Source organism: Pongo pygmaeus, chromosome 1, assembly GCF_028885625.2.
Source record: "Pongo pygmaeus isolate AG05252 chromosome 1, NHGRI_mPonPyg2-v2.0_pri, whole genome shotgun sequence".
Lineage (NCBI taxonomy): Eukaryota > Metazoa > Chordata > Mammalia > Primates > Hominidae > Pongo > Pongo pygmaeus.
This window is the reverse complement of record NC_072373.2, coordinates 210664754-210688094: the sequence shown is the minus strand read 5'-3', so window position 1 is coordinate 210688094 and position 23341 is coordinate 210664754. Positions and strand designations below refer to the sequence as shown.

Genomic DNA, 23341 nt, shown 5'->3' with positions numbered 1-23341 from the left:
GATATAAATTTCCTTCTTAAATAAATCCTTAAATAAATAAATTTAGGCCAGGCGTGGTGGCTCATGCCTGTAATCCCAGCACTTTGGGAAGCCGAGGCAGGCAGATCACCTGAGGTCAGAAGTTCGAGACCAGCCTGGCCAACATGGTGAAAACTTGTCTCTATTAAAAATACAAAAATTATCTGAGTATGGTGATGGATGCCTATAATCCCAGCTACTTGGGAGGCTGAGGCAGGAGAATCACTTGAACCTGGGAGGCAGAGGTTGCAGTGAGCCAAGATGGTGCCACTGCACTCCAGGCTGGGCTGCAGAGCAAGACTCTGTCTCAAAAAATAAAATAAAATAAAATAAAATAAATTTAGTTTAAGTAAAAAAGAAAAACAAACCCAAAAGCAAATATGCAACCAGACCTCAGGAAGGTGACCTGTGGCAAGCTGAGCTCTGAGCATAGTCCTCCCCCATCTTCTACTTGACAGATGAAACCTTGGAGGCTTGGGTGCAGGTGAGCTAGAATGTGGTCTCCAGTTTGGCAGCCCAGGGAGCCGTGCCTACACAGGATGAACAAACCTTGGTGCGAACAGCTGCTCCATCCCTGGGTTGGCAATGGAGACAGGTCTCTGTCTGCTCCAGGTGCTGCGAGTAGGGGAAGTGGGGGTAGTGGGGGTGATAGAGGAGGGGGGCCTACACGCTTTTCAGCATGTAATCCCTGGCCAGGTGCATCAGGATCTTGGGAAGTGCTTGTTAAAAATTGTCGACCAAAAGAGTCAAACTCTGCAAAGTATTTGAAGGATTTATTCTGAGCCAAACATGAATGACTGGTGGCCCATGACAGTGCCCTCAGGAGATCCTGAGAACATGTGCCCAAGGTGGTGGGGGTACGGCTTGGTTTTATACATTTTGGGGAGACATAAGACATCAGTCAATACATGTAAGATGTGTATTGGTTCAGGCTGGAAAGGTGGGACAACTGGAAGTGGAGGTGTCAGAAGCATTAGAACAAGACCAACTCCATCTTGAACAAGGGCTGGGTAAAATGAGGCTGAGACCTACTGGACTGCATTCTTAGACGGTTAAGGCATTCTAAGTCAGAGGATGGGGTAGGAGATCGGCACAAGATATGGGTCATAAAGACCTTGCTGATAAAACAGTTTGCAGTAAAGAAGGCAGCTAAAACCCACCAAAAGCAAGATGGCTACAAAAGTGGCCTCTGGTTATCCTCAGTGCTACACTCCCGCCAGCACCATGGCAGTTTACAAATGCCATGGCAACATCAGGAAGTTACCCTATATGCTCTACAAAGGGGAGGCATAAATAATCCACCCCTTGTTTAGCATATCACCAAGAAACAACCATAAAAGTGGGCAACCAGCAGCCCTCGGGGCTGCTCTGTCTATGGAGTAGCCATTCTTTTATTCCTTTACTTTTTTTAATAGACTTGCTTTCACTTTACTCTATAGACTCACCCTGATTTCCTTCTTGCTTGAGATCCAAGAACCTTCTTTTGGGGTCTGGATCTGGACCCCTTTCTTGTAACAGAGGCTTCCAAGTCATAGGCAGATTCAAAGATTTTCTGATTAGCAATTGGTTGAAAAAGTTATTATCAATAAAAAGGAACGTCTGGGTGATGATAAGGGGTTGTAGAGACCGAGGTTTTATCATGCAGATGAAGCCTCCAGATAGCAGGCATCAGAGTTAATAGATTGTAAATGTTTCTTATCAGGCTTAATAGAGTCTGTCTTATGAGTAATTCCAAAAGGGAGGAGAGTTTAATGAGGCATGTCTAGCTTCTCCTTCCCATCATGGCCTGAAACTAGTTTTTCAGGCTAACTTTGGAATGCCCCTGGCTGAGAGGAAGGGTTCCATTCTGATGGTTGGGGGGCCTTAGAATTTTATTTTCAGTTTACAAAATACAGGTTCCTGGACTCCGCCCTAGACCTACAGAATCATACTCTTCAGGTTTGGGGCCCTGAGAACCTGCATTGTAAACTTGCTCCCCTGGGTGATTTTTTGTCCACCATAAAGTTTCAGACCTGCTGCTTTTGAAGCCATCCTCAAGAATTCTGGACAGAAATATGATGATAACAAAGCATTAATCAGGCTGCACACTGGCTCACTTCCATGTTGCTAAAAGTCACAAAACACTAGATACTGACCCACTTTCATCTCATGTTACCATAGATAGGATTCCTGACACTACAATTGATTTGTATTCCCATTGTTCATATAGATACGATCTCTGACATTAGAATCACAAGACTGACTTGTTTAAGGATTGCTTAGGGTGTTTTTCAAACCCCAAATTCCAGCCACCAGCTTGAAGACTCTCACAGAGGAACGAGATCAGCATGAGAATGCATGTTCTTCCTCTCCCTGTCCCGTGACATCAACCTGCACTCTTCAACCATTCAATGATCTTCACACTTCGTCCCACTCCAAAACCCTTAAAAACCCCAGCCCCAAACTCCTCAGGGAGATGGATTTAAGGTTCTCTCCTGTCTCCTTGTTTGGTGACCCTAAGTTTAAACCTCCTTCTCTGCTGCAACCTGGTGTCTCATCATGTTAACTTGTTGTGTGCACCAGGCAACAGACCTATTACAGTTCCAGCATAGGGAGCACACTACCTGGGGTGGTGAGGGTCGCACCAGGACCCTGGGCTTAACATGGCTTTTGCTCACTTTTGCCCAGCTTCCACCATTTCTTTCTGGGGGCAGGGGGTGGGGGGACACCAAGTCTTGCTCTGTTACTCAGGCTGGAGTGCGATCTTGGTTCACTGCAAGCTTTGCCTCCCTGGTTCAAGCAATTCTCCTGTCTCAGCCTCCCAAGTAGCTGGGATTACAGGCACACACCACCACGCCCAGCTAATTTTTGTATTTTTAGTAGAGATGGGGTTTCACCATGTTGGTCAGGCTGGTCTTGAACGCCTGACCTCAAGTGATCCACCCGCCTTGGCCTCCCAAAGTGGCCTCCACCACTTCTTCATGAGTGAGTTACCTCAGGTAAGAAGTTTAACTCATCAGAACCTGTGTCCTCATCTGTACTGTGTGGCCAATCATACCCACCTTAGTTTTTTAAAAAATCATACCTACCTTGCTGGGTCATGCAGAATGAAATGTAAGTGAGAAAATGTATATAAGGTTCTTAGCACAGGGGAACCTAGAAATTGGCATTTTCCCATTCCCTCTCAGGAAGCTAGAAGCACTAGGCTGAATTTTACTCCCTTCCTTCTGCTCTGCAGTTCCTGGGCTGGTGTTTGGGGCAGGAAGGGATGCTTACCGCAGAGCCAGGGCCAGCTGCTGCATCATCTCAGGGCTGAATCCTTGAGGAGGGAACAGTGACAGGCTTGGCTTCCTCTCACCCCAGCCTAGCCCTGGATACTGGAAGGGGCTCCAGCAGAGGCAGCCCACCAGCAGAATGCACTTTGACCCCACTTCAATGGCCTCCTGAAAGTAGGGGGAGTGTTCCTGGCAGAGAGTGAAGGGCTAATTTCTGATCATCCTGAGAGAAGGCTTGGGAGGTGATAGAACGTCCCTGCCTTTCCTACCTGCCCATCCACCCCTTCCACCCTGTCCCAACCTTCTCACTGGTGGGAAGTTCTCAGTAGGAAAGAGATGAGGGTTTGGTCAAAAATTCCCTTTCAAGGATAGGCATTATTGGTTAATTTTACTAATCACAAATTGAGAATCAGAGAAGTAAAACTGTCAGAGGTGTGTGAACCAGAGCAACTCCATCTTGAATAGAAGCTGGGGAAAATAAGGCTGAAACCTACTGGGCTGCATTCCCAGATGCTTAAGGCATTCTAAGTCACAGAATGAGATAGGAGGTCAGCACAAGATACGAGTCATAAAGACCTTGCTGATAAAACAGTTTGCAGTAAAGAAGCCAGCCAAAACCCACCAAAACTAAAATGGCCACAAGAGTGACCTGTGGTCGTCCTCACTGCTGCACTCCCATTAGAGCCATGACAGTTTACAGATGCCATGGCAACATCAGGAAATTACCCTATATGGTCTAAAAAGGGGAGGCATGAATAAGTCACCCCTTGTTTAACATATCATCAAGAAATAACCATAAAAATGGGCAACCAGCAGCCCTCGGGCTGCTTTGCCTATGGAGTAGCCATTCTTTTATTCCTTTATTTTTTTAATAAACTTGCTTTCACTTTACTCTATGGACTCACCCTGAACTCCTTCTTGCGTGAGATCCCAGAACCCTCCCTTGGGTCTAAATCCAGACCCCTTTATTGTAACAAAACTACAAGCCCAAGGTCACACAGCTGGGAAGTAGCCCAGCTGAAAGAAATAGGAGGAACTTTCCTATCAATCCCTGTTCATTCATTCATTCATTCATTCATTCATTCAACAGGAATATCCTATGCCCCCAACATTGTTCTAGATGCTGGGAATGTTGTGGTCCTTCCTGTGTCCAAGGCATTCATATTCCAGTCGATTGTTGGGGTGAGAGAAGTGAATTGCTGAATGCTGATTAAGAAAACCATCAGAAAGTGTAAAGCAGAGAATTAAAACAGGTCAGGGAGACTGGGAGTAACCAAGGGTGGGAGGTGGTTGCTTTCGGTTGGGAGGGCAGGGACATTTTTTTGGAGGGAGAAGCAGTTCAGCTGAGCTCTGGGTGAAGAAGGAGCCCATCTTGCCAAGACCCGGGGAAGGCTTCCCCAGCAGAGGTGCCAAGGTGGACAGGGCTTGGCCAGGAACCAAAAACTGAAAGGGACCAGAGAGGAATCCTCAGCCTACCTTCTCCGACCTTGCTTTGAGCTTTTACAAACTGCTTTAAAAATCTCTTCTTTATTTTAAATTTAAAAAAAATAGGGGACTCTGAACTCTAGAGAACAAGCCAGGCCACCCAGTGGGAGACATGGGCTATTCAGCTTGCCCTGGTGCCCTGAGGTCAGGATGACCCTCTGGCTGACCTCAGTCAAGAACCCCACGTGTGAATGCCCCCTAGTCCTCCTCAAGGGGACACTGAGATAGGGTGAGGAGGGGGTGGCAGGAGCGCAGCCCCTCCTGCACATCACAGCAAGGCGAGGATATGGGGAAGGAACATGGGCATTTGGAAGCAGGATCCAGCTGGAAAGACAGGCAGGGACTTGGAGAAGTCATCCCTGTCACTTTGTCCCTGGGCTGGGCCCCCTGGAGGTGGAACCCTGCATCCCAGGTGGCCTGAGGCTTGTACCCACCAATGGGTAGGTTTCTGCCTTTGACACACGTCACCCCCACCTGGTAGTCCCTGGGTGTGGCTAGTTCCCCCCTAGGAGCACCCAGGGGTGAGTCAGGGACTGTCTCAGTCAAGAGAGTGGGAGGTAGAGTGGGACATGGCCCTGGAATCAGATATACCTGGGTTCGAATCCCAGCCCTGCCACTTATCAGCCAGTGACTCACCCTTGGAGTTTCAGTTTCTACAGCTGTCAAATGCAGTAACAGTACCAGCGCCTCAAGGTAGGTAAGAGGAGGGGTGAATGGGCACCACAGGTGTTGAGTGTCCACTCCACTTCCCACACTGGGCAGAGCCTAACCCCAGAGGGAACAGGAAGCACAGTGGCTGCCTCTGCCATCCAGGAGCACTGAGAGGGGCAAGTGGAGAACCGAGGCTCCCCTGGGAATTACTCCTTCTTTGCTGCCTCTCATCCAGTTTCAATCATTGGACACTGATCCAGAACAAGAACTTGCAGTGTGGGACGTTCCAAGTCCTGCTGCCTGAGGCCCCACCTGAGCATCTAGCCTCCTAATCTAAATAAATCCCATGTCTTTATCAGTCTGAGATTCATTCATTCATTCATTCATTATTCATTTATTTGTTCAACAAATCCCTATTGATCACCTACTACATATCAAGCCTCCCCTGTGATAAGGTGGTCACAGATGGGAGCACCCCAGGCACAGCTCTGCTCCCGGCCAAAGTGAGAACAGGTTGCAGTCCCTGGCCCTGGGCTTGCTCACCCAACACAAATTCCATCAGCTACCCAACCCCTCAGGGACATTGATCCTGTTCCCTCTTGGGGGTAAATAAATCCTAAGGAATCTAAACCAACCAGGCTCATCCCATTGTCTTGGGTAACCTCTGGGTTAGGGTGGCCTGTTCTGCAGGGAAGTCTGCTGGGTGGTGCTGGGGGGCTTATTAAAAAGATACAGGGGGCCGGGAGCGGTGGCTCACGCCTGTAATCCCAGCACTTTGGGAGACCGAGGCGGGCGGATCATGAGGTCAGGAGACGGAGACCATCCTGGCTAATAAGGTGAAACCCCGTCTCTACTAAAAATACAAAAAATTAGCCAGGCATGGTGGCGGGTGCCTGTAGTCCCAGCTACTCGGGAGGCTGAGGCAGGAGAATGGCTGGGAGGTGGAGCTAGCAGTGAGCCGAGATTGCGCCACTGCACTCTAGCCTGGGCGACAGAGCAAGACTCTGTCTCAAAAACAAACAAACAAACAAACAAACAAAAAGACACAGGAAGAGAGGAAGACACAGCGTCTCCTTGGCTGGATGCTGTCACGTCCTGGCCTGCGGGCTGGCATCATGGTTGCCAGCTTGGAGCTGTGATGGGAGTCACCCAGAGGGCAAAGCCAACACACAGAGGGTGGCTTGCCAGGAGCAGGAAGGAAACCAGGCCCTGATGATATCAACCAAGGAAGAGCCAGACTTGGAACCACCTCCTCTCTGAAGGTCTCATCATGTGAGATCATAAATGCCTGCATTGTTTCAGCCCACTGAGTCACAGTTTTTAGCTGGAAGCTTCTTAACCAATACAAATGTGATGCGGCGAGGGAGCGGAGCAAGAAGAGGCTGGGGCGAAGCTGTGGGTCTGCCTTTCTTGGGTTGTGGGACCTCAGGAGGGTCCTCAATTATAAAATGGGGATCGTAATGGCTAAGCCAACATGAATATTAAGAGAGATGTTGCTGCAAAGCCATAGGGAGCTATTGGGCCAAATTTGGTAGACAAATAGGAGTCGTCAGCTCCCGATGGTGTCTCTTGAATAAATGCATCCAGTGTCACTGGGAGAAGACTTGGCGAGAAAGGAGGAGGAGGACACTTTCTCCTCCTGATTTCTCTTGGAGGTGACTTTAGATCTGGTCACTACGAAACAACAAGATTAACCATGCCGTTAACATTTACAGTTAATACCCTGTGCCAGGTGCCTACTGTGCTAAGAAATTAATCTACACTAACCTTATTTAATACAAACATGAACACTTTCTTATTTTCTTCTTTTTAAAAAATTTTCAGTCTGGTGCAGTGGCTCACGACTGTAATCCCAACACGTTGGGAGGCCAAGGCAGGAGGATCACTTGAGCCCAGGAGTTTGAGGCCAGCCTAGGCAACATAGCAAGGCCACATCTCTATAAAAAATACAAAAATTACCCAGGTGCTCAGGAGCCTGGCTACTCAGGAGGCTGGGCAGGAGGATCACTTGAGCCATGGAGGTCGAGGCTGCCGTGAGCCACGATCACCCTGCTGCATTCCAGCCAGGGCAACAGAGCAAGACTGTCTCAACAACAACTAAAAATTCTTACTTTTTGTAGAGTTGAGGTCTATGTTGCCCAGGCTGGTCTCTTCTTATTTTCATTTATACTTTACACGCACAGAATGTTTCCTCCTATAAGGTACATGGTTAGTCAGTGATATAAGTGGAATTTTTTAAAAAGAACTAGACTATTTTATTTTATTTTATTTTTTGAGACAGAGTGTCACTCTGTTGCCCAGGCTGGAGTGCAGTATTTCGATCTTGGCTCACTGCAACCCCTGCCTCCCGGATTCAAGCAATTCTCCTGCCTCAACCTCCCGAGTAGCTGGGATTACAGGCGCCCACCACGATGCCTGTCTAATTTTTGTATTTTTAGTAGAGATGAGGTTTTGCCATGTTGGGCAGGCTGGTCTTGAACTCCTCACCTCAGGTGATCTGCCCGCCTCAGCCTCCCTAAGTGTTGGGATTACAGGCATGAGCCACCATGCCTGGCCTAGACTTTATCTTTATATGGCAGTTTTAGGTTCACAGCAAAATTGAGAAGGTATGGAGATTTCCCTACCCTGTTCCCCTACACAGGCACAGCTGCCCCCACGGTGCATAGAACTGGAATTTGAACCCAGCGCCCACAGTCCTTCATTCCTATGACTCCACCTCACTTGAGTCACCACATCTCAGAACTGCTCAGTCAGCTGAGGCACAGATGGTGCCACAGGCCCAGAGTGTGGGCGACTGCAGGTGCCTCAGCCCCCTGGCTGGAAACAGCTAACCACACATAAATGGCAGATTGGGAGTCCTCACAGGAAAAGGTTGTCCCTCTTCATTCTCTTTCCTTAGAAGCAGAGCCTGAGACAAGGATTCTTGTGCAAATGCTTTACTGAGGGAGTACTTTCTGGAGAAACCTGTGAGAGAACCAGGAAAACTGGATAGGCCACGGGGTCAGACCAAGCAGAGAGGTGGTTCCAGGAGAGGCCTGGCTTCAGCCCGATCCCAGGAACAATTCAAGAGTGTCCTTCCACCCAGACAATCCTGCACAGACACAGGGGAACTGGCAATTGTACCCTCCATGGTGTCAGACTCTCCTGGCCATGAGTGACAGGTGGCCTCTTGGTGGGAGAGGCGGGGCAGGAGGCAGGCAGCTCTCAGTAGACCAGGGCAGTATTTAGGAGAAGGAGGCAGATTGGAGCAGTTGGCTGCCAACACCTGGCCTCACTCAGGGAGAGGGGCCTTGGGCCTGGAGGAGATCTGGGTGAGGTACCCACACCATCTGCTGCAACCTCTGTGTATCCATTATGGGCTCAGGCCATTCACAGGCATGAATTGAGCACCTAGTATGTGGGAAAACAGGGGAAACAGAGATGGCACAGATATGGTCTCCATTCTTTAGGGGCTCCGGTCTAGTTGGGGGAGATCAGAGAAGTTCCATTTGCCATTCTAGGCCAAGCTAGGTAAGCAGCAGAGCCATGAAGCATTGTGGGAGCTTGGAGGAGGGAGTGAGCCCCTGCAGTCAGGGAGGAGGAGTCAGCCTGGGGAGACTTCCAGAAAGTAGCCCTTTGACCCTGAGGAGGTGGGGATCAGTCGTGATGAAAGTAATAGCCATTCAGTAGCCCTTGTAATTCACCTTGAGCCAATGCCTGGAGGCAGGAGAAAGTACTCAAGGCTCTGATCCCTGGAGCCACAAGAGCTGGCGGCTTTGTCTAGGCTTCACCCAAGAAGGATTTATGGAGCTCCTTCTTGGTTCTGAATGTTGCTTTGGGCACCAGGGATGCAACTGAGTTTAAGACAGGCATGGCCTCCACCTGCAGGGACTTCAGAGCTTGCTTGGGGAGAGGGTCACATGGCCAGACTGTGCGGGGTCCCCAATGCCTATGAGAGGCTTTATCTTAGGACAGTGGAGGGCCTTGAGGTTTTAAGAGACAGAGCCACATGGACAGAAAGATCAATATTGCCCTTTATAGTGGCTGCTCTGGTTGTAGCTCTGAGACTATATTGGAGGGGGTGAGAAAGGACCGGGGGGCCAGCAGGTGGGGGACAGCAGCAGACCTCTCCCCCACCCCGATGCTTTGGTCCAACCACCATCTCTGAAGGCTCCCTTGCTTGGGCTTCTCCCAAGATGCCCATCCACCCTCAGAGGACACAGCTGCTGCCTCAACTGGGAGGATTTGGAAAGCTTCAGAAGGTCAGAAGGCATTGGTGGAGGGTTCCGGGGAAGGCTGGGACTACCTCCCCCCAGGAGTGTTTGAAAAGCCAGGCTGGTTCAGGTTAGATAGTGAGGTGGGGATGCCAGAGTGCCATGCTGAGGAACAGGGTAGAGTGCGGAGTGTTTGAAAAGCCAGGCTGGTTCAGGTTAGATACTGAGGTGGGGATGCCGGAGCTCCATGCTGAGGAACAGGGTAGAGGGTGTGGGCTTCTAGCACCCAGGAGTCTGGCCCCGGCAGTGGGGCCGCCAGTAGAAATGCAGTCGCTTCTGGTAGGTGTCCAGGTTGCGCTTCAGGCAGAAGGCCACCTCCTTGTCACAGGCACACAGCTGCTGCTCACACCAGCTTCCCTTGTCAGCTGTGGGTGGAGGAGGGGGAGCTCTCTGTTTGTCCTTTTCTGAGACAGAGGCAGGTATGAGTCTAGCAGCCTCTGAAGTCAGTGCAGTTCCTACTCAGTTGTGGAGGTACCGGTCCCAGCAACCTCGATTCTAGCTGCATGACCTTGGCCACGTACCATGACCTCCCTGTGTGTCATTGCACCTTCAGTTATTTATTCACCCATTCATTAAACGATTATTGAGCACCTACCGTGTCATGGCAGGAGAGGACTGAATGATAGGGACATGGGAGAAGGGCAGGTATTAGAGCACCACAGGGAGGAAAAAACAACTATGCAAAGTTAACATGAGGAACCATGCACGGCTAGGAGATCAGAAAACAGGGTGGAAGAGCCTCTTGAGCTGAGATCGGAAGGGTCTGCTCTTCCTGGAGGAAGCTAGGGTTGGGGAGTGGGGGATGGCAACAGTCTATGCAAAGACTCCCGGGCAGGAGGGATCACAGTTTCATTATCTGTGAAGCAGGGATAATGGCAAGAGCTGCCTAGGGGGCTGTCATGAGAGTTAAAGTAACAAGACAAGGCACTTAGCCTATAGTAAGTGCTCAATAAATGTTGGATATTATTGTTACTGTTATTACGAAGCCCTCAATTAACAGCAGCTGCTGTGATGAGCCCTTTCGATTCCCAGCCCTGAGGACCTGCTACATTTCTATGCTTGTGGTGCTGGAAAGGATGCAGGGGCCAGGTGCCCTGGGTTCCAGCCCAGGCTCTGTCAGTTGGAGGCAGACACTTCCCCACTCTAGTTTTGGTTTCCTGGTCTGCACAATGGAGATAATCAGGGTTTTGCTGATCCTCGACAGGCTGCCACGAGCATCAGTGATGATGAAAGTAACAGCCAATCGGTAGCTCTGTATAATTTATTATGGCAGACATCCTGTGAGGCCCATTCTGTCTGTCTCATTTGAGTTCTTGCAATAACTTAATGGGGTAGATTACAGATGAGGATACTGAGGTTCAGAGAGGTTAAGAAATGTGGTCACCAAGCTGGTCAGTCGTGGGCATGAATTCCAGGTGATAAAGGGGCCAAACCTCCCATGGTCCTCTCCATACCCCCATACCCATTCTTGCCTCTTCACAGCCCAACTGCAGCCAGCGGACCCATGCAAAAAAAAACAGAGGTCAAGTAGCTGTGCTGTGAAGGCAGTGAGGGCCAGAACTCCCTTCCTGGGGTCTCCAGCTCCTGCCCTGAGGTCCGGGTACTCACAGCAGTGGATGTCCCCCTGGGAAAAGTTGTATCTGTAATAGTCCTTGTAGATGCCACACCCCTGGGTCTTCAGGTGGACATAGCAGCAGTCATGGGTCTGGCAGCACCTGGAGCAGACAGGGTGCACAGCTGCATGGGTCCCCGGCCTACTGGGGTCTCTGGCTGCTCCCCCCACCAGAGAAGAACCCGTGCCCCCACCTGGGAAGAGTCAAGGCCTGCAGGGCTGCAGTATTCCTCAGGATCATGATGACTCACATTTTTTGAGCGATTCCTATGCACCAGACACTTGCTTTATCTACGCATTCTCTCTTACTCCTTAAAACCACCATGGGATGGAGGTACTCATATTATCCCCTCTTCAGAGATGAAGAAACTGAGACTCGGGGAGGTCAAGACACTTGCCCAAGGTCACACAGCCTATAAGTGGCAGATCGGGGCAGTGTCCCCAGGCCTGGCTGGCTCTCACCGCTCCTCTAGCTGACTCCCAGGGTTGCTATGAAGATCAAATGAGATAAAGGAAAAAAAGAGGCGGGGGAGGGCTTTAAAAACCAATGTCCATTGCAGTGGGGAGTGAACGTGGGCATTGTCACTAGAGTAGGGGATGGGAGTGCAAGGGGGTGTCTGGCCTTCAGGGACCCTGGGGAACCTTCTGGAAGGCAAGTTCCAGGAGGGCTGGGACCGTATTAGCACTCAGCGGTTTCTAGCACATAGTGGATGCTCAACAAAATGGATTCAACTCAACTAAATGAATAGGTGGGTGGAGAGAAAAGAAGAGTACCGTAGTCGGGGGCAGGATAGGATTGCCAGCCCTGAGAAAGGAGTTACCAGTCCGTGGCATCTTTGGGCTGGCCTCTGCCACCTGGTCCACAGTGACAGCCGTAGGGCCAGTAGAAGAGGATGGGCGTTTTCCCAGTCACTTGCTTGACCATCTTGTTCAGATTCAGGATCCCGCCCTGGATTGGAATCACACCTGCCAAGCAGCCCAGCAACCAGCAGAGGAGAGGAGATGAATTTCAGGGCAGCACCAGTGGGCACAGGACAGCACCTCTGCTCTGCCCAGACCAAATGAGTGACCTCAAATGATGATAATAATAAAATGACATCTACTACTGCCATTAAAAATATAGCGACAGGCCAGGCACAGTGGCTCACATCTGTAATCCCAGCACTTTGGGATACAAAGTCTCGCTCTGTTGCCTAGGCTGGAATGCAGTGGCATGATCTCGGGTTTGCAAGGCCAAGGTGGGCAGATTGCTTGAACCCAGGAGTTTGAGACTAGCTTGGGAAACATGGTAACACCCTGTATCTACAAAACATCAAAAATTAACTGGGCGTGGTGGTGGACACCTGTCGTCCCAGCTACTTGGGAGGCTGAGGTGGGAGGTAGAGGCTGCAGTGAGCCGTGATCGTGCCACTGCACTCCAGCCTGGGCAACACAGTGAGACTTTGTCTCAAGGAAAAAAAGTGACAATTACTGAGTGCTTACTACAGGTCTTCTTCTGTATTGATTTCTCGACTCCATCTGGCTAGATAATTACTGTTATATTAAATAAACAAACTTTTTATTTTGGAATAATTCCAGATGTACAAAAAAGTTGTGAAGATAGAAAGCTCCTGTATACCCCTCAGCCAATTTCCTCAAATGTTATCATCTTACTTGTGATTCATTTGTTAAAACCAACACTGGTACAATGAATATTATTTTTAATCCCTATTTTACAGATGAGCAGGTTGAGGCTCAGTAACTTGCTCAGAGTCTTAGTGGCTGGTAAATGGAGCCAGAATTCATCACTTAAAACAGTCTGGTTTCATTCTCTGTCTCTGGATGTTGATTTCCCACTCCACAATAGGAAGAATGGTCCCAAGTCACCCTTCTTAACTCCAGCCCCTAGAAAAATCTGAGTCTGTAATAAAGAGAGTGTGTGGGTCTTCTGGGAGGCAGCATGATTTAGAAATCAATGCTTTTCATGGATAATTTTATTTCACTCATAATAACTGCTGATTAGAATTGATAGTAAGGGGAATTTATTTTACTGGAAGAGAGGAATGCATTATGTTGAGTTAGGAGAAATAAAATATATTAAGTCCATGAATTCAAGTGGGAGGTTGGGAGAAACAGATGACAGAAGGGAACGGAGCTGTGCCTGTGTGCAACTCCTAGAGATGATTCGAGAATGCAGGGAGCACAGGTCCTGATGGAGCCCAGAGTCTCAGGGAGACTGGGCTGGGCAGCCCCTCTTCCAGTGAGTCTAGTTATGGAATCTGCACCCAACCTCAGGCAAATGAAGTCAATAGTACACAGTGGGTGAGCCCCACATTGGGGCCCATTGGGGTGGGAAGGGTGGTTGGGAGAAACTCATGCAGTAGACAAAGAATGAGACCAAACATGGGTGGCCTTGGGTTGCGACTAAAAGTGACTGGGCCATCGTGTCCCCAGTATGTCCCCTCAATGTGTGGGAGTCCATGTTGCCACGCCTGTTTGACATGGTAGCTCTAGCTGTTAAGACATGTACAAGAGAAGCCTTGCTAAGATTTGGCTGCACAGGTGAAGGATCCCGGGCCCTCTGAAATCATACACAGTCCATCAGAGATTCCTGGATTCCATGATAAGGAACCCACCTGCAAACGGAGAGTCCACCTTGCAGATCAACCAGAGCCCCGAGTTCAGAATCTTGCCTTTCTTAGGGTACCCCGTCCCCTTTTTTTTTGCCCTAAATCTAGCCCTTTCAATCTGAGCTCAGAAATACATAAACTGAACTCACACCTGAATGATGCAGCTCTTTCTTGCCATGTGAGAAATACATCCAGCTTTGATTCAGAATGCTTTTGGGTGGTCTTACTTGCCACAATTTTAAGGTGAGGAGGACCCAGCCTGAGAAACGGAGCTGGAGCTGTGGCTGGGGAGGTGTTGGTGAACTGGCTTAGCATGTCAGCCATTCTTGCCTGGGTAACTTTTCCCACCCTTGGCTGCCACTGACAGGGGCAAAGCTCCTTCTCCCAAGGGATGGGCACAGTGGGTGGGAGGAGGTGCCACTGCCATCTTTCATGCGTGTGCCATGTGTGAAGCTATTATTTAAGTTTACTCAACACTTAGTATCTGTTTTCCCATTAGAGTCCTTCTAACAGCCCTGTGAAGGGGGTTGTACCCATTTTACAGATAAGGATATTGAAAGGTTGGGTGATTTGGCTAAAGTCATACTGCTAAGAGATGACGGGGCCTGCATTTAACTGCAGGTTCATCTGTGTATTTGATTTCCACAGTGTCTTCCCTCTTTACATCTGAGAGATGAATTTTTGCAGCTCAATTGCAAATTTCCTAATGGTTTTTGCTGTAATCCTGGAGACATGTTCCTCTAGAGAATTTCGGAGTCCCAAGATAACATAAAACTACATTTTAAAATGCAAGTCTTTTCCAAAATCACAATTTTGAGATGGATTGAGGACAAAAAGGCCAATTTGCTGGCAACTGCACTTTATATTTGGTCTGCTTAAGATCAAATGGAAATTGCCCCCTCTTCACTGAAGGTCAAGGGAACCCTCTTCCCAGGTTCAAGGAAGATCATGAACACGAAACGGCTCTAAAAATATGGAGTGCTATGCATTCATACGGGTTGTTCCTATTCAGTGGGAGAGGCAGGGGTGAAGTGACCTGTGTCCAAAGCGTCATCATCATGGGCGCAGCAGACCCTGGTGCTGGACTTCTAGTTTGAACCTTCACAGCAGTCCAGAGACGTGCAGTGCAGCTTGGCCAGCCAGAGGTCTCTGGCTGAAACTACCATGCTAGGAAACTGACGGCCACTGAAGGCTCTTTGCAGAGGGGCAGAAGGATTGGGGAGTGGAGGCCAGGCTCCTGGGGATCAGAGGAGCAGCCCCCCAATCTGGGAAAGAGAGCACAGGGGTACACTGGCCTCCCTCCTTCCCTTCCCAGCCTGGGTCCCGTCCCCGACTCACCAGCCATCACCACCAGCCCACACAGCAGTGCAAGTTCCATGATCCCAGCACAGAGCAGTAGAGGCAGATGCTGACAGCCCCTTTCTATGCGGGCTGCCCCCTTATATCAGATGCACCCCATCCAGCCTTGCCCAGCCCTCCCTCCCAGCCCCCACTCTCATGGAGACAACACATGCTTCTTTCACTTCCACTTTTCTGGTACTGGGGAGTTTTTTTTGTTTGTTTTTTTAAAAAAACATAAGGTTCTTTTCCTATTTATTTGTTTATTTATTTAATGTATTTATTTATTTATATTCATATATATGTATATTTTGAGATAGGGTCTCACTCTGTCACTCAGGCTGGAGTGCAGTGGAAAGATCACAGCTCACTGTAACCTCGACCTCCTGGGCTCAGGCAATCCTCCTGCCTCAGCTTTCCAAGTAGCTGAGACCACAGGCACGAGCCACTATGCCTGGCAATTTCTTTTTTAAGACAACACTATGTTGCCCAGGTTGCTCTCGAACTCCTGGCCTCAAACAATCATCCCACCTCAACCTCCCAAAGTGCTGGGATTGCAGGTGTGAGCACCATACCTTGGCTTCCCCACCTCACCCTTTTTGATAAAAGAAACATACACTCAGTGCAGAAGATTTGGAAAACCTAAACAATAAACTTAAAATCACCTGTAAACCTATGAAGCACCATTGACATTTTGGTGTACGTCCCTCTGTGGTCCTGTTGCTGCTTGTCTCTCTTTCTGTCTGTCTCTCTCTCTCCATACTTTTCCCCAACCAAATTAGGAAAATGTTATATATGCAGAGCTTCATAGCCTATTTTTTCATTTGCCGATATAACTTGCACATGTTTCTATGTCATTAAATATTCCTCTCTAGTAACATTGTGAAAGGCAGGTTCCTGGCTGGGCACAGTGGCTTATGACGGTAATCCTAGCACTTTGGGAGCCCTAGGTGGGTGGATCACGAAGTCAGGAGTTCAAGACCAGCCAGGCCAATGTGGTGAAACCCCCTCTCTACTAAAAATACAAAAATTAGCCGAGCGTGGTGGCAGGCACCTCTAATCCCAGCTACTCAGGAGGCTGAGGCAGAGACTTGCTTGAACTCAAGAGGCGGAGGTTGCAGTGAGCTGAGATTGTGCCACTGCACTCCAGCCTGGGCGACAGAGCAAGACTCCGTCTCAAAAAGAAAAAGGCAAGTTCCTATTTCATTATACTATTATATATATTATTATACTGCTATACCGTTTATCTAATGAAGCTCCATTAATGGATATATGGGTGGCTTCTGGTATTTTTTTACTAATCTAGACTGTAGAGTGAAAGAAGGCCAAATTTCAGTCAGTTCATGTCTAGAATTGCTTCCATAGGATCTACTCCTAATGTGGACTTGCTGAGTCAAAGCACACACACAATTTGAAGGCAGACAATTGATATGTGTTGACAACTTACCCTACAGAAGGTCTGCCCCAGTTTACATGTGAGAATCCTAATGAGGCAAATGGGGTGGAGCCAGCCCAACTTGGGTGGAGGAGCTGATGGGAGGACACCCATGGCCACGACACAGAGAAGGTCAGCCACCAGGGCTCCACCGAGAACCTTGTTCCCACAGCTTTGATGCCTGTTAGATGGCTGTCTAAGGACAGAATGCCCAGGCTGACCTCTGTTGCCAGCAAATCAGTTCATCCAAAAGAATATGCCAGCAACAGCCACTGCTAGGAGCTTCCCTCTCTCTCTCTCTCTTCTCTCTTCTGTTCCCTCCCTTTTAAATCTGATTATTGCCTTTGTTCCTTGACTCAGTCAACCAACTGACCAGCTCAAATGTGTGTCAACAATCTACATGCAAAGTAATTCAACAGCAAGCAAAGCAGATGCCTCCGGCACATTTTTTGATGCACCCCCTCCCATGTAGGCTCAATAGCCTTGTGCACTTACCAGTGTGGTACCTTACCCTATAGAGAATCTTCCAGACATGGACTCTTGATGGGCCACGTGGCTACCTGTCAGAACTCACGCCACCCTCCATCTGGTATGGAGGGATGGGAGCAAAAGTAGCCACAAGCCCTTTGTTGATTCCAGAAGACTTTTCCCTAAAGGGAGAGAAGGCATGATATTGATGCTACAAAGCATCCTCCAAAGCCCCATCTTCAGAGTTACCTCAGACACCTCCAGAAGCCCCAGGGCACATCCAGCAGGCAAGGTTTGCGATCAGACAGATCTGGTTCAAATCCTGGCTCCTTCTCTTACCAACTGTGGGACCCTGGGCAAATTACTTCACCTCCAGGAACCTTGGTTTCTTCATCTGCAAAATGGGGTCAACAGTCCCTCCCTTCCCTGATGGCTGTGAGATTTAGACACAATGTCCATAAAGCACATAGCACCAAGCCTCACCAATCCAGGAAATGCCGTTACAGTAACCACGACATGGGAGGTTAAGAGGACTGGGGAGATGGGATTCAAACCCAGACTGCCTGGGTTAACAGCCTGGCCTCCCTGACGTTCTGGCTGCTTAACTTGGAGCAAGCTGATTATTAGCTCCATGTCTTCCTCTTGCTCTTGTGTAAGACGGGTGATGACAGTACCTACTTCATAGGGTTACTGTGAGGATGAAAAGATGATACGTGAACAGTGTTTGGTCCACAGCTAGAGACCAATAAATGTCAGCTGCAGTGACTCCCATCATCCTCCTCCTCATCATCATCATCACCCTCATCATCACTGCTTAAAACAAGTGGAGTAACTAACCTTTTCTCCTGCATTCTCTGATCTGCTGTTAATACGATCCATTGTTTTTTCCCCATCTCAGTGCATTTGGTCCTCTGTATAAATTTAATCTGGGTCTTTTAAATATTTTCCGTGCTTCTCCTTAACATGCTCATCTTTCTTTGTTTTTTTAAATTAAAAAAAATTTTTTTTGAGACGGAGTCTTGCTCTGTTGCCCAGGTTGGAGTGCAGTGGTGCGATCTCAGCTCACTGCAACCTCCACCTCCCAGGTTCAAGCAATTCTTGTGCCTCAGCCTCCTGAGTAGCTGGGACTATAGGCATGCGCCCATGCCTGGCTAATTTTTTTGTATTTTTAGTAGAGACGGGGTTTTACTATGTTGGCCAGGCTGGTCTCGAACTCCTAACCTCAGGTGATCGACCCACCTCGGCCTCACAAAATTCTGGGATTACAGGCATAAGCCACTGTCCCTGGCTTCTTTTATATCCTTAAACATAGAGAATCTACAATAGTTCCCCTTTATTAGTTTCCTGGCAGTTTCTCTTTCCACAGTTTCAGTGTCCTGTGGTATACAGGTCACTGAGGTTTTTTGTTTGTTTGTTTGTTTGAGATGGAGTCTCGCTCTGTCGCCAAGCTGGAGTGCAGTGGTAGTCTTGGCTCACCACAACCTCTGCCTCCTGGGTTCAAGTGATTCTCCTGCCTCAGCCTCCTGAGTAGCTGGGACTACAGGCATGCACCACCACACCCAGATAATTTTTGTATTTTTAGCAGAGACAAGGTCTCATCATGTTGGTCAGGCTTGAACTCCTGACCTCGTGATCTGCCCACCTTGATCTCCCAAAGTGCTGGGATTACAGGCGTGAGCCACAGTGCCCAGCCGTGACACTGGCTGTGACTCTCTCTCGAGAGAAAGAGAGACCACATTCACGTAACTTTTATTATAGTATATTGTCATAATTGCTCTATTTTATTATTAGTCATCATTATTAATCTCTTACCATGCCTAATTTATAAATTAAACTTTACCATAGATTTGTATGGCTCATATATAAAAAAATGTAGTCTATATAAGGTTGGGTCCTATCCATGCTTTCAGACAGCCGCTGGGGGTCTTGGAATGTATCCCCTGAAAATAAAGGAGGACAACTGTAGTTATAACTTTCGATGTCCTCCAACTACTAATTCTATCGTTTGTGTCATTACTGGGCATTTTTCTATTGTTTGATGGTTTCTTTAGTATGGATTTCCAGAAGTGAAATTTCTGGGTCAGAAGACGTAAAGATTTTTGGAGGCTGGGTGTGGTGGCTCACACCTGTAATCCCGGCACTTTAGGAGGCTGAGGTGGGAGGATCTCTTGAGCCCAGGAGTTCAAGACCAGCCTGGGCAACATGGTGAAACCCCATCTCCACTAAAAATTTAAAAGTTATCTAGGAGGTCAGACATAGTGGCTCATGCCTGTAATCCCAGAACTTTGGGAGGCCAAAGTGGGCAGATTGTTTGAGACCAGTAATTCGAGACCAGCCTGGCCAACATGGTGAAACCCTGTTTCTACAAAAAATACAAAAATTAGCCAGGCATGGTCTTGTGTGCCTGTAATCCCAGCTACTCGAGAGGCTGAGGTGGGTGGATCACTTGAGCCCAGGAGGTCAAGGCTTTAGTGAGCCGAGATCGAGCCCTTGTACTCCAGCCTAGGTGACAGAGTGAGACCCTATCTCAAAAAAAAAAAAAAAAAAAAAAAAAGAAGAAGAAGAAAAATTCACGGCACATGGTGATGTGAGCTTGTAGTCTCAGCTACTCAGGAGGCTGAGGTGGAAGGATTGCTTGATCCCAGGAGTTTGAGGCTGTAGTGAGCCACGATCATGCCACTACACTTCTTTCAGCCTGGGCGACAGAGCGATACCCTATCTCAAGAAAAAAGGCATTATATAATTTGCATTTGAATAATTAACAATGAGGATGAATATATAAAGGATTCCATGCCTTTTCTTTTCTCTGAAAGTCTGTGAATTTGAAACCCCCTTGCTTCTGCCCATCAGCAGGTCTTAGTATCTATTGGGCCTGGTTGTTTCGTGGAACATATCAGCAAGTCTGTGTGTTTTTACTTCCCTGGCAACAGTCGGAAAAACATTGATGATACTGTTAGGCCACAATCTGGCAAGCTCTCCAGGTGGAGGGTGGAAGGGAGCAGGAAGGCTATCAGATGCTGAGAGGGGAAACTCTGTTAAAAATAGCCACTGCCGACTGAGTTTCTACCATATGTCAGGCCCTGAGTTCTTATGTCATTTGATTTTCACAGCCACACCATGAAGAAGACACTGCTATTCCCATATTACAGGTGAGGAAGCTGGAGCTCAGAGAGGTTAGAAACTTGACCAAGGTCACACAGCAGGTACACGGCAGAGTTTGGGTTAGACCACAGCTCTGCTGGAGCCCGCCTTACTGTGTAGGGGGGTACTGCCCTTAGAACTCCACATATAATAAATCTAAGTAGGTACTGTCATAATCTCCATTCCATGGATGAGTCACTGTGTCTTGGAGCACTGCCATATGAATTCTCTTACCCGCCCAGCATAGACAACCGTGGAAGCCAGAAGAGCTGGCAGAGTCCAGAAGTCGGCTGCCCCCGCCCTCACTGCAGACCAGAAGAAAGTGGACCCTCTTTCTCACTTCCTAAGAATACCCTCCGAGGTGACAGCACGTCCTCTCAGCCTGTGGCAGGAGACCTCCCGTGCAAAGCCCTGTTGACCAGAAGAGTCTCATTGCCCAGGTTCCATTCACCGTGAAAGCCTGCCAGAGTGTATCTGAAATGAAGCTCCAAATTCCCACAGGTTTGCAGGATCAGAGGGAAGCAAAGGAGGACTTCCCCAGGGCGGGAAAGAGGGAGGAGGGAGAGATTAGCTTTTGTGGGAGAGCGACCCATTTTTCTCCACCTGAATCAAACGAAATCGATTAAACAACTGGACTCCACCCAAATGCCTGTCAACAGCAGAATGGAGAGACCTGTGGCAGTATAGTCAACCGATGAGAACACCACGTCAACAAAACACAATGACACGCAAGGACATGGATGAATCCCACAAGCATAGAACGAAAAATAAAGCCAGACACAAAAGAGCACAGAATGTGAGTGAGACTCCATTGCTACAACGTTCCACAATAGTCAAGCTCATGTGTGATTTCACAAGCCAGGACAGCAGTTCCCCACGGCTGTGCGTGCTGATTAGAGGGGGTTACTAGAGGTCTTCCTTCAGGGGGTGCTGCTGATGTTCTGTCTGTTTGGTGTTGGTTACATGGGTGTGTTCACATTGCAATAATTCATCCCGCTGTTCACTAAGGTTTGTGCATTTTCCTGGATGTATGTTACATTACCATGCATTTGAATGATAATAATGAGGATGAGGATGATGATTTAATTTTTTTTTTTTTTTGTAGTGCCTATAATCCTAGCACTTTGGGAGGCTGAGGCAGGCGGATCACTTGAGATCAGGAGTTTGAGACCAGCCTGGGCAACATAGCCAGACCTCATCTCTATCAAAAATAAAAATTAGCCAGGCAGGGTGACTTGCACCTGTAGTCCCAGCTACTCAGGAGGCTGAAGCAGGAGGATCCCTGGAGCCCAGGAGTTCAAGGCTGTAGTGAGCTGTGATTGCACCACAGCACCCCAGCCTTGGTGACAGCTGAGACCCTGTCTCTTAAAAAAAATTAGGTTCAAACTTCAGCAGGAAGTCCTTTGGACATCCTTCCAAATTATCAGGTATCCTTCCAGATTACGAGCAACCAAGGCCATGTAGTAGAAAGAAAGCCCCAGCTTTGATATCAGAAAGCTCTGTCTTTGGCTTCTAGTTTAATAACTGTGTTACTTTGATCCGGGTGCTTCATCTCTCTGAGCGTCAGTTTCCCATCTGGAAAATAGCACCAATGATGCAGCTCCTTTAGGCTTGTTGTCATGATTACAGGTAGCATGATTGGCACATGGTAAGTGGTCAGTAATAGGAAGAAAAGGTCTAGGGTTCAAACTCAGGCAAGGGGCAGGGCAAACTGCCCTCTTTCAGCACCTCAAGCCCAGAGAGTCTTGTTTCAGAATGACACAAAGCTGGTCACATGCAATGGGGGGATTCCCAGGCCAGTGGCCACGAGAAGGCACTTTCAAAATCATTTGAAATCCCCATGCCCAGCAGCTTCCAGATGGTCATTGCTGGAAGATTCTTTCTTGTGTTTAGACGCAGCCCAGCCCCCTGCTGCTTCCTAAAGGCCACATCTGGTGGGAGGCCGCAGAGCCTAGGCATCCAGAAGGAGGCCTGGGGGTCAGACAGACTTGACATGGATCCTGACTCCCCCTCTGTTTTCTCATCTGTTACACAGGGCAGGGGAAACTGATAATACCCAGCTAGTAGGATTGTTATGAGGATTCCTAGACATGGGGCATGCACGGCACTTGGCAATGTGCTTTGTGCAGAACAAACACTCAATAATGGTACTTGGTGGTGCTGTTATTAGTATTAGCTCATGGGAGGCAAAGAGCACATTTCTAGGAAGTCCCACAGGAGCCCAGCACATGATTCCGTTCCACGGACATTCCTGAGCACCTACTCTGTGCCAGCCCCAGCCAGACTCAGCACACTGTGCAGGGTGCAGAGACGAAGGCGCAAGACAAGGCCCTGCCCACCAGGAACTTACAGTGTCCTCAGAGTGACCAGACAATTTTCCAGCTGGTTGAGACCTGGGCAGTGCAGACAGTTGGTGACCTGTCCGGTGGTTGCAGGTGAGGGGCTCACACTGATTTGCATAGAAGTCAGTTGCCCTGCCTGAGGAGTTGGAATGGAGGGCTGACGGTGGCAACAAGATAATTGTCTGGTGGGTTTGGCCAGAGTTCTGCAGAGAGAACCCTGTAGAACCTCCTGGCATCCCTCTGATCACCAAGAGGGGCTATGCAAGGCACAGGTGATAGAGGGTGTCACTGTGGTGTGGGATGGGACTGGGGGCACACACCTCTTCCGTGCAGAGCATGGTATGGCTCTGAGGCTGGAAGGCAAGGCGACTTTCCTGGCACCCTGAGAGTCTGAAGCTTTGGGGGAATCTAAGGTCAGCACCCTGGGGTAGGCCCAATCTCTGTGGGTGCCAAGGCTTCCATAAGTAGCTGTGAGTGGATGTTAACACTGGGGTCAGGGGAGCAGGGCAGAGGGATATGGGCAGCTGGGGCTCCCGAGATGCTTCTGGAGATGCTCAGCTGACATGGCAAGGCATTATTTTGGGAGGGCCGGTGGGCTGACTTATGTGGGTGGGACAGAGCCATTTCTTCCTGTTAATATGATCCCATAGGGGCTCACAGCCTCATGAGATCTGGCAGAAGGGTTAGCCTGGAAGGGTCCACCATCCGCTCCACAGGAAATAATAGCACTTGGGC

General features: G+C 48.7%; 3 protein-coding genes across 6 annotated transcripts in view; 1 reads left to right on the top strand and 2 right to left on the bottom strand.

Annotated features, from left to right (window-relative positions):
• The window catches only part of PLA2G2F (phospholipase A2 group IIF), a 137059-nt gene that overhangs the window by 89882 nt on the left and 23836 nt on the right, over positions 1-23341 (top strand). The gene's annotated exons all lie outside the window — the stretch shown is intronic.
• Positions 9641-15260, bottom strand: PLA2G2D (phospholipase A2 group IID). The gene is made up of 4 exons (XM_054503299.1): positions 15221-15260; positions 12095-12239; positions 11270-11376; positions 9641-10026 (listed from the first exon to the last, which is right to left on the bottom strand). The coding sequence occupies exons 1-4, from the start codon at positions 15258-15260 to the stop codon at positions 9881-9883; spliced, it is 438 nt and encodes a 145-aa protein (XP_054359274.1). The 3' UTR covers positions 9641-9880.
• The window catches only part of PLA2G2C (phospholipase A2 group IIC), a 72566-nt gene continuing 61456 nt past the window's right edge, over positions 12232-23341 (bottom strand). Inside the window, exons 5-6 of the transcript XR_008504875.1 lie at positions 17167-17305; positions 12232-12321 (exon numbers count right to left, since the gene is read on the bottom strand). The gene's annotated coding sequence lies outside the window, so the exon portion shown is untranslated. The remainder of the gene's footprint in view (positions 12322-17166; positions 17306-23341) is intronic.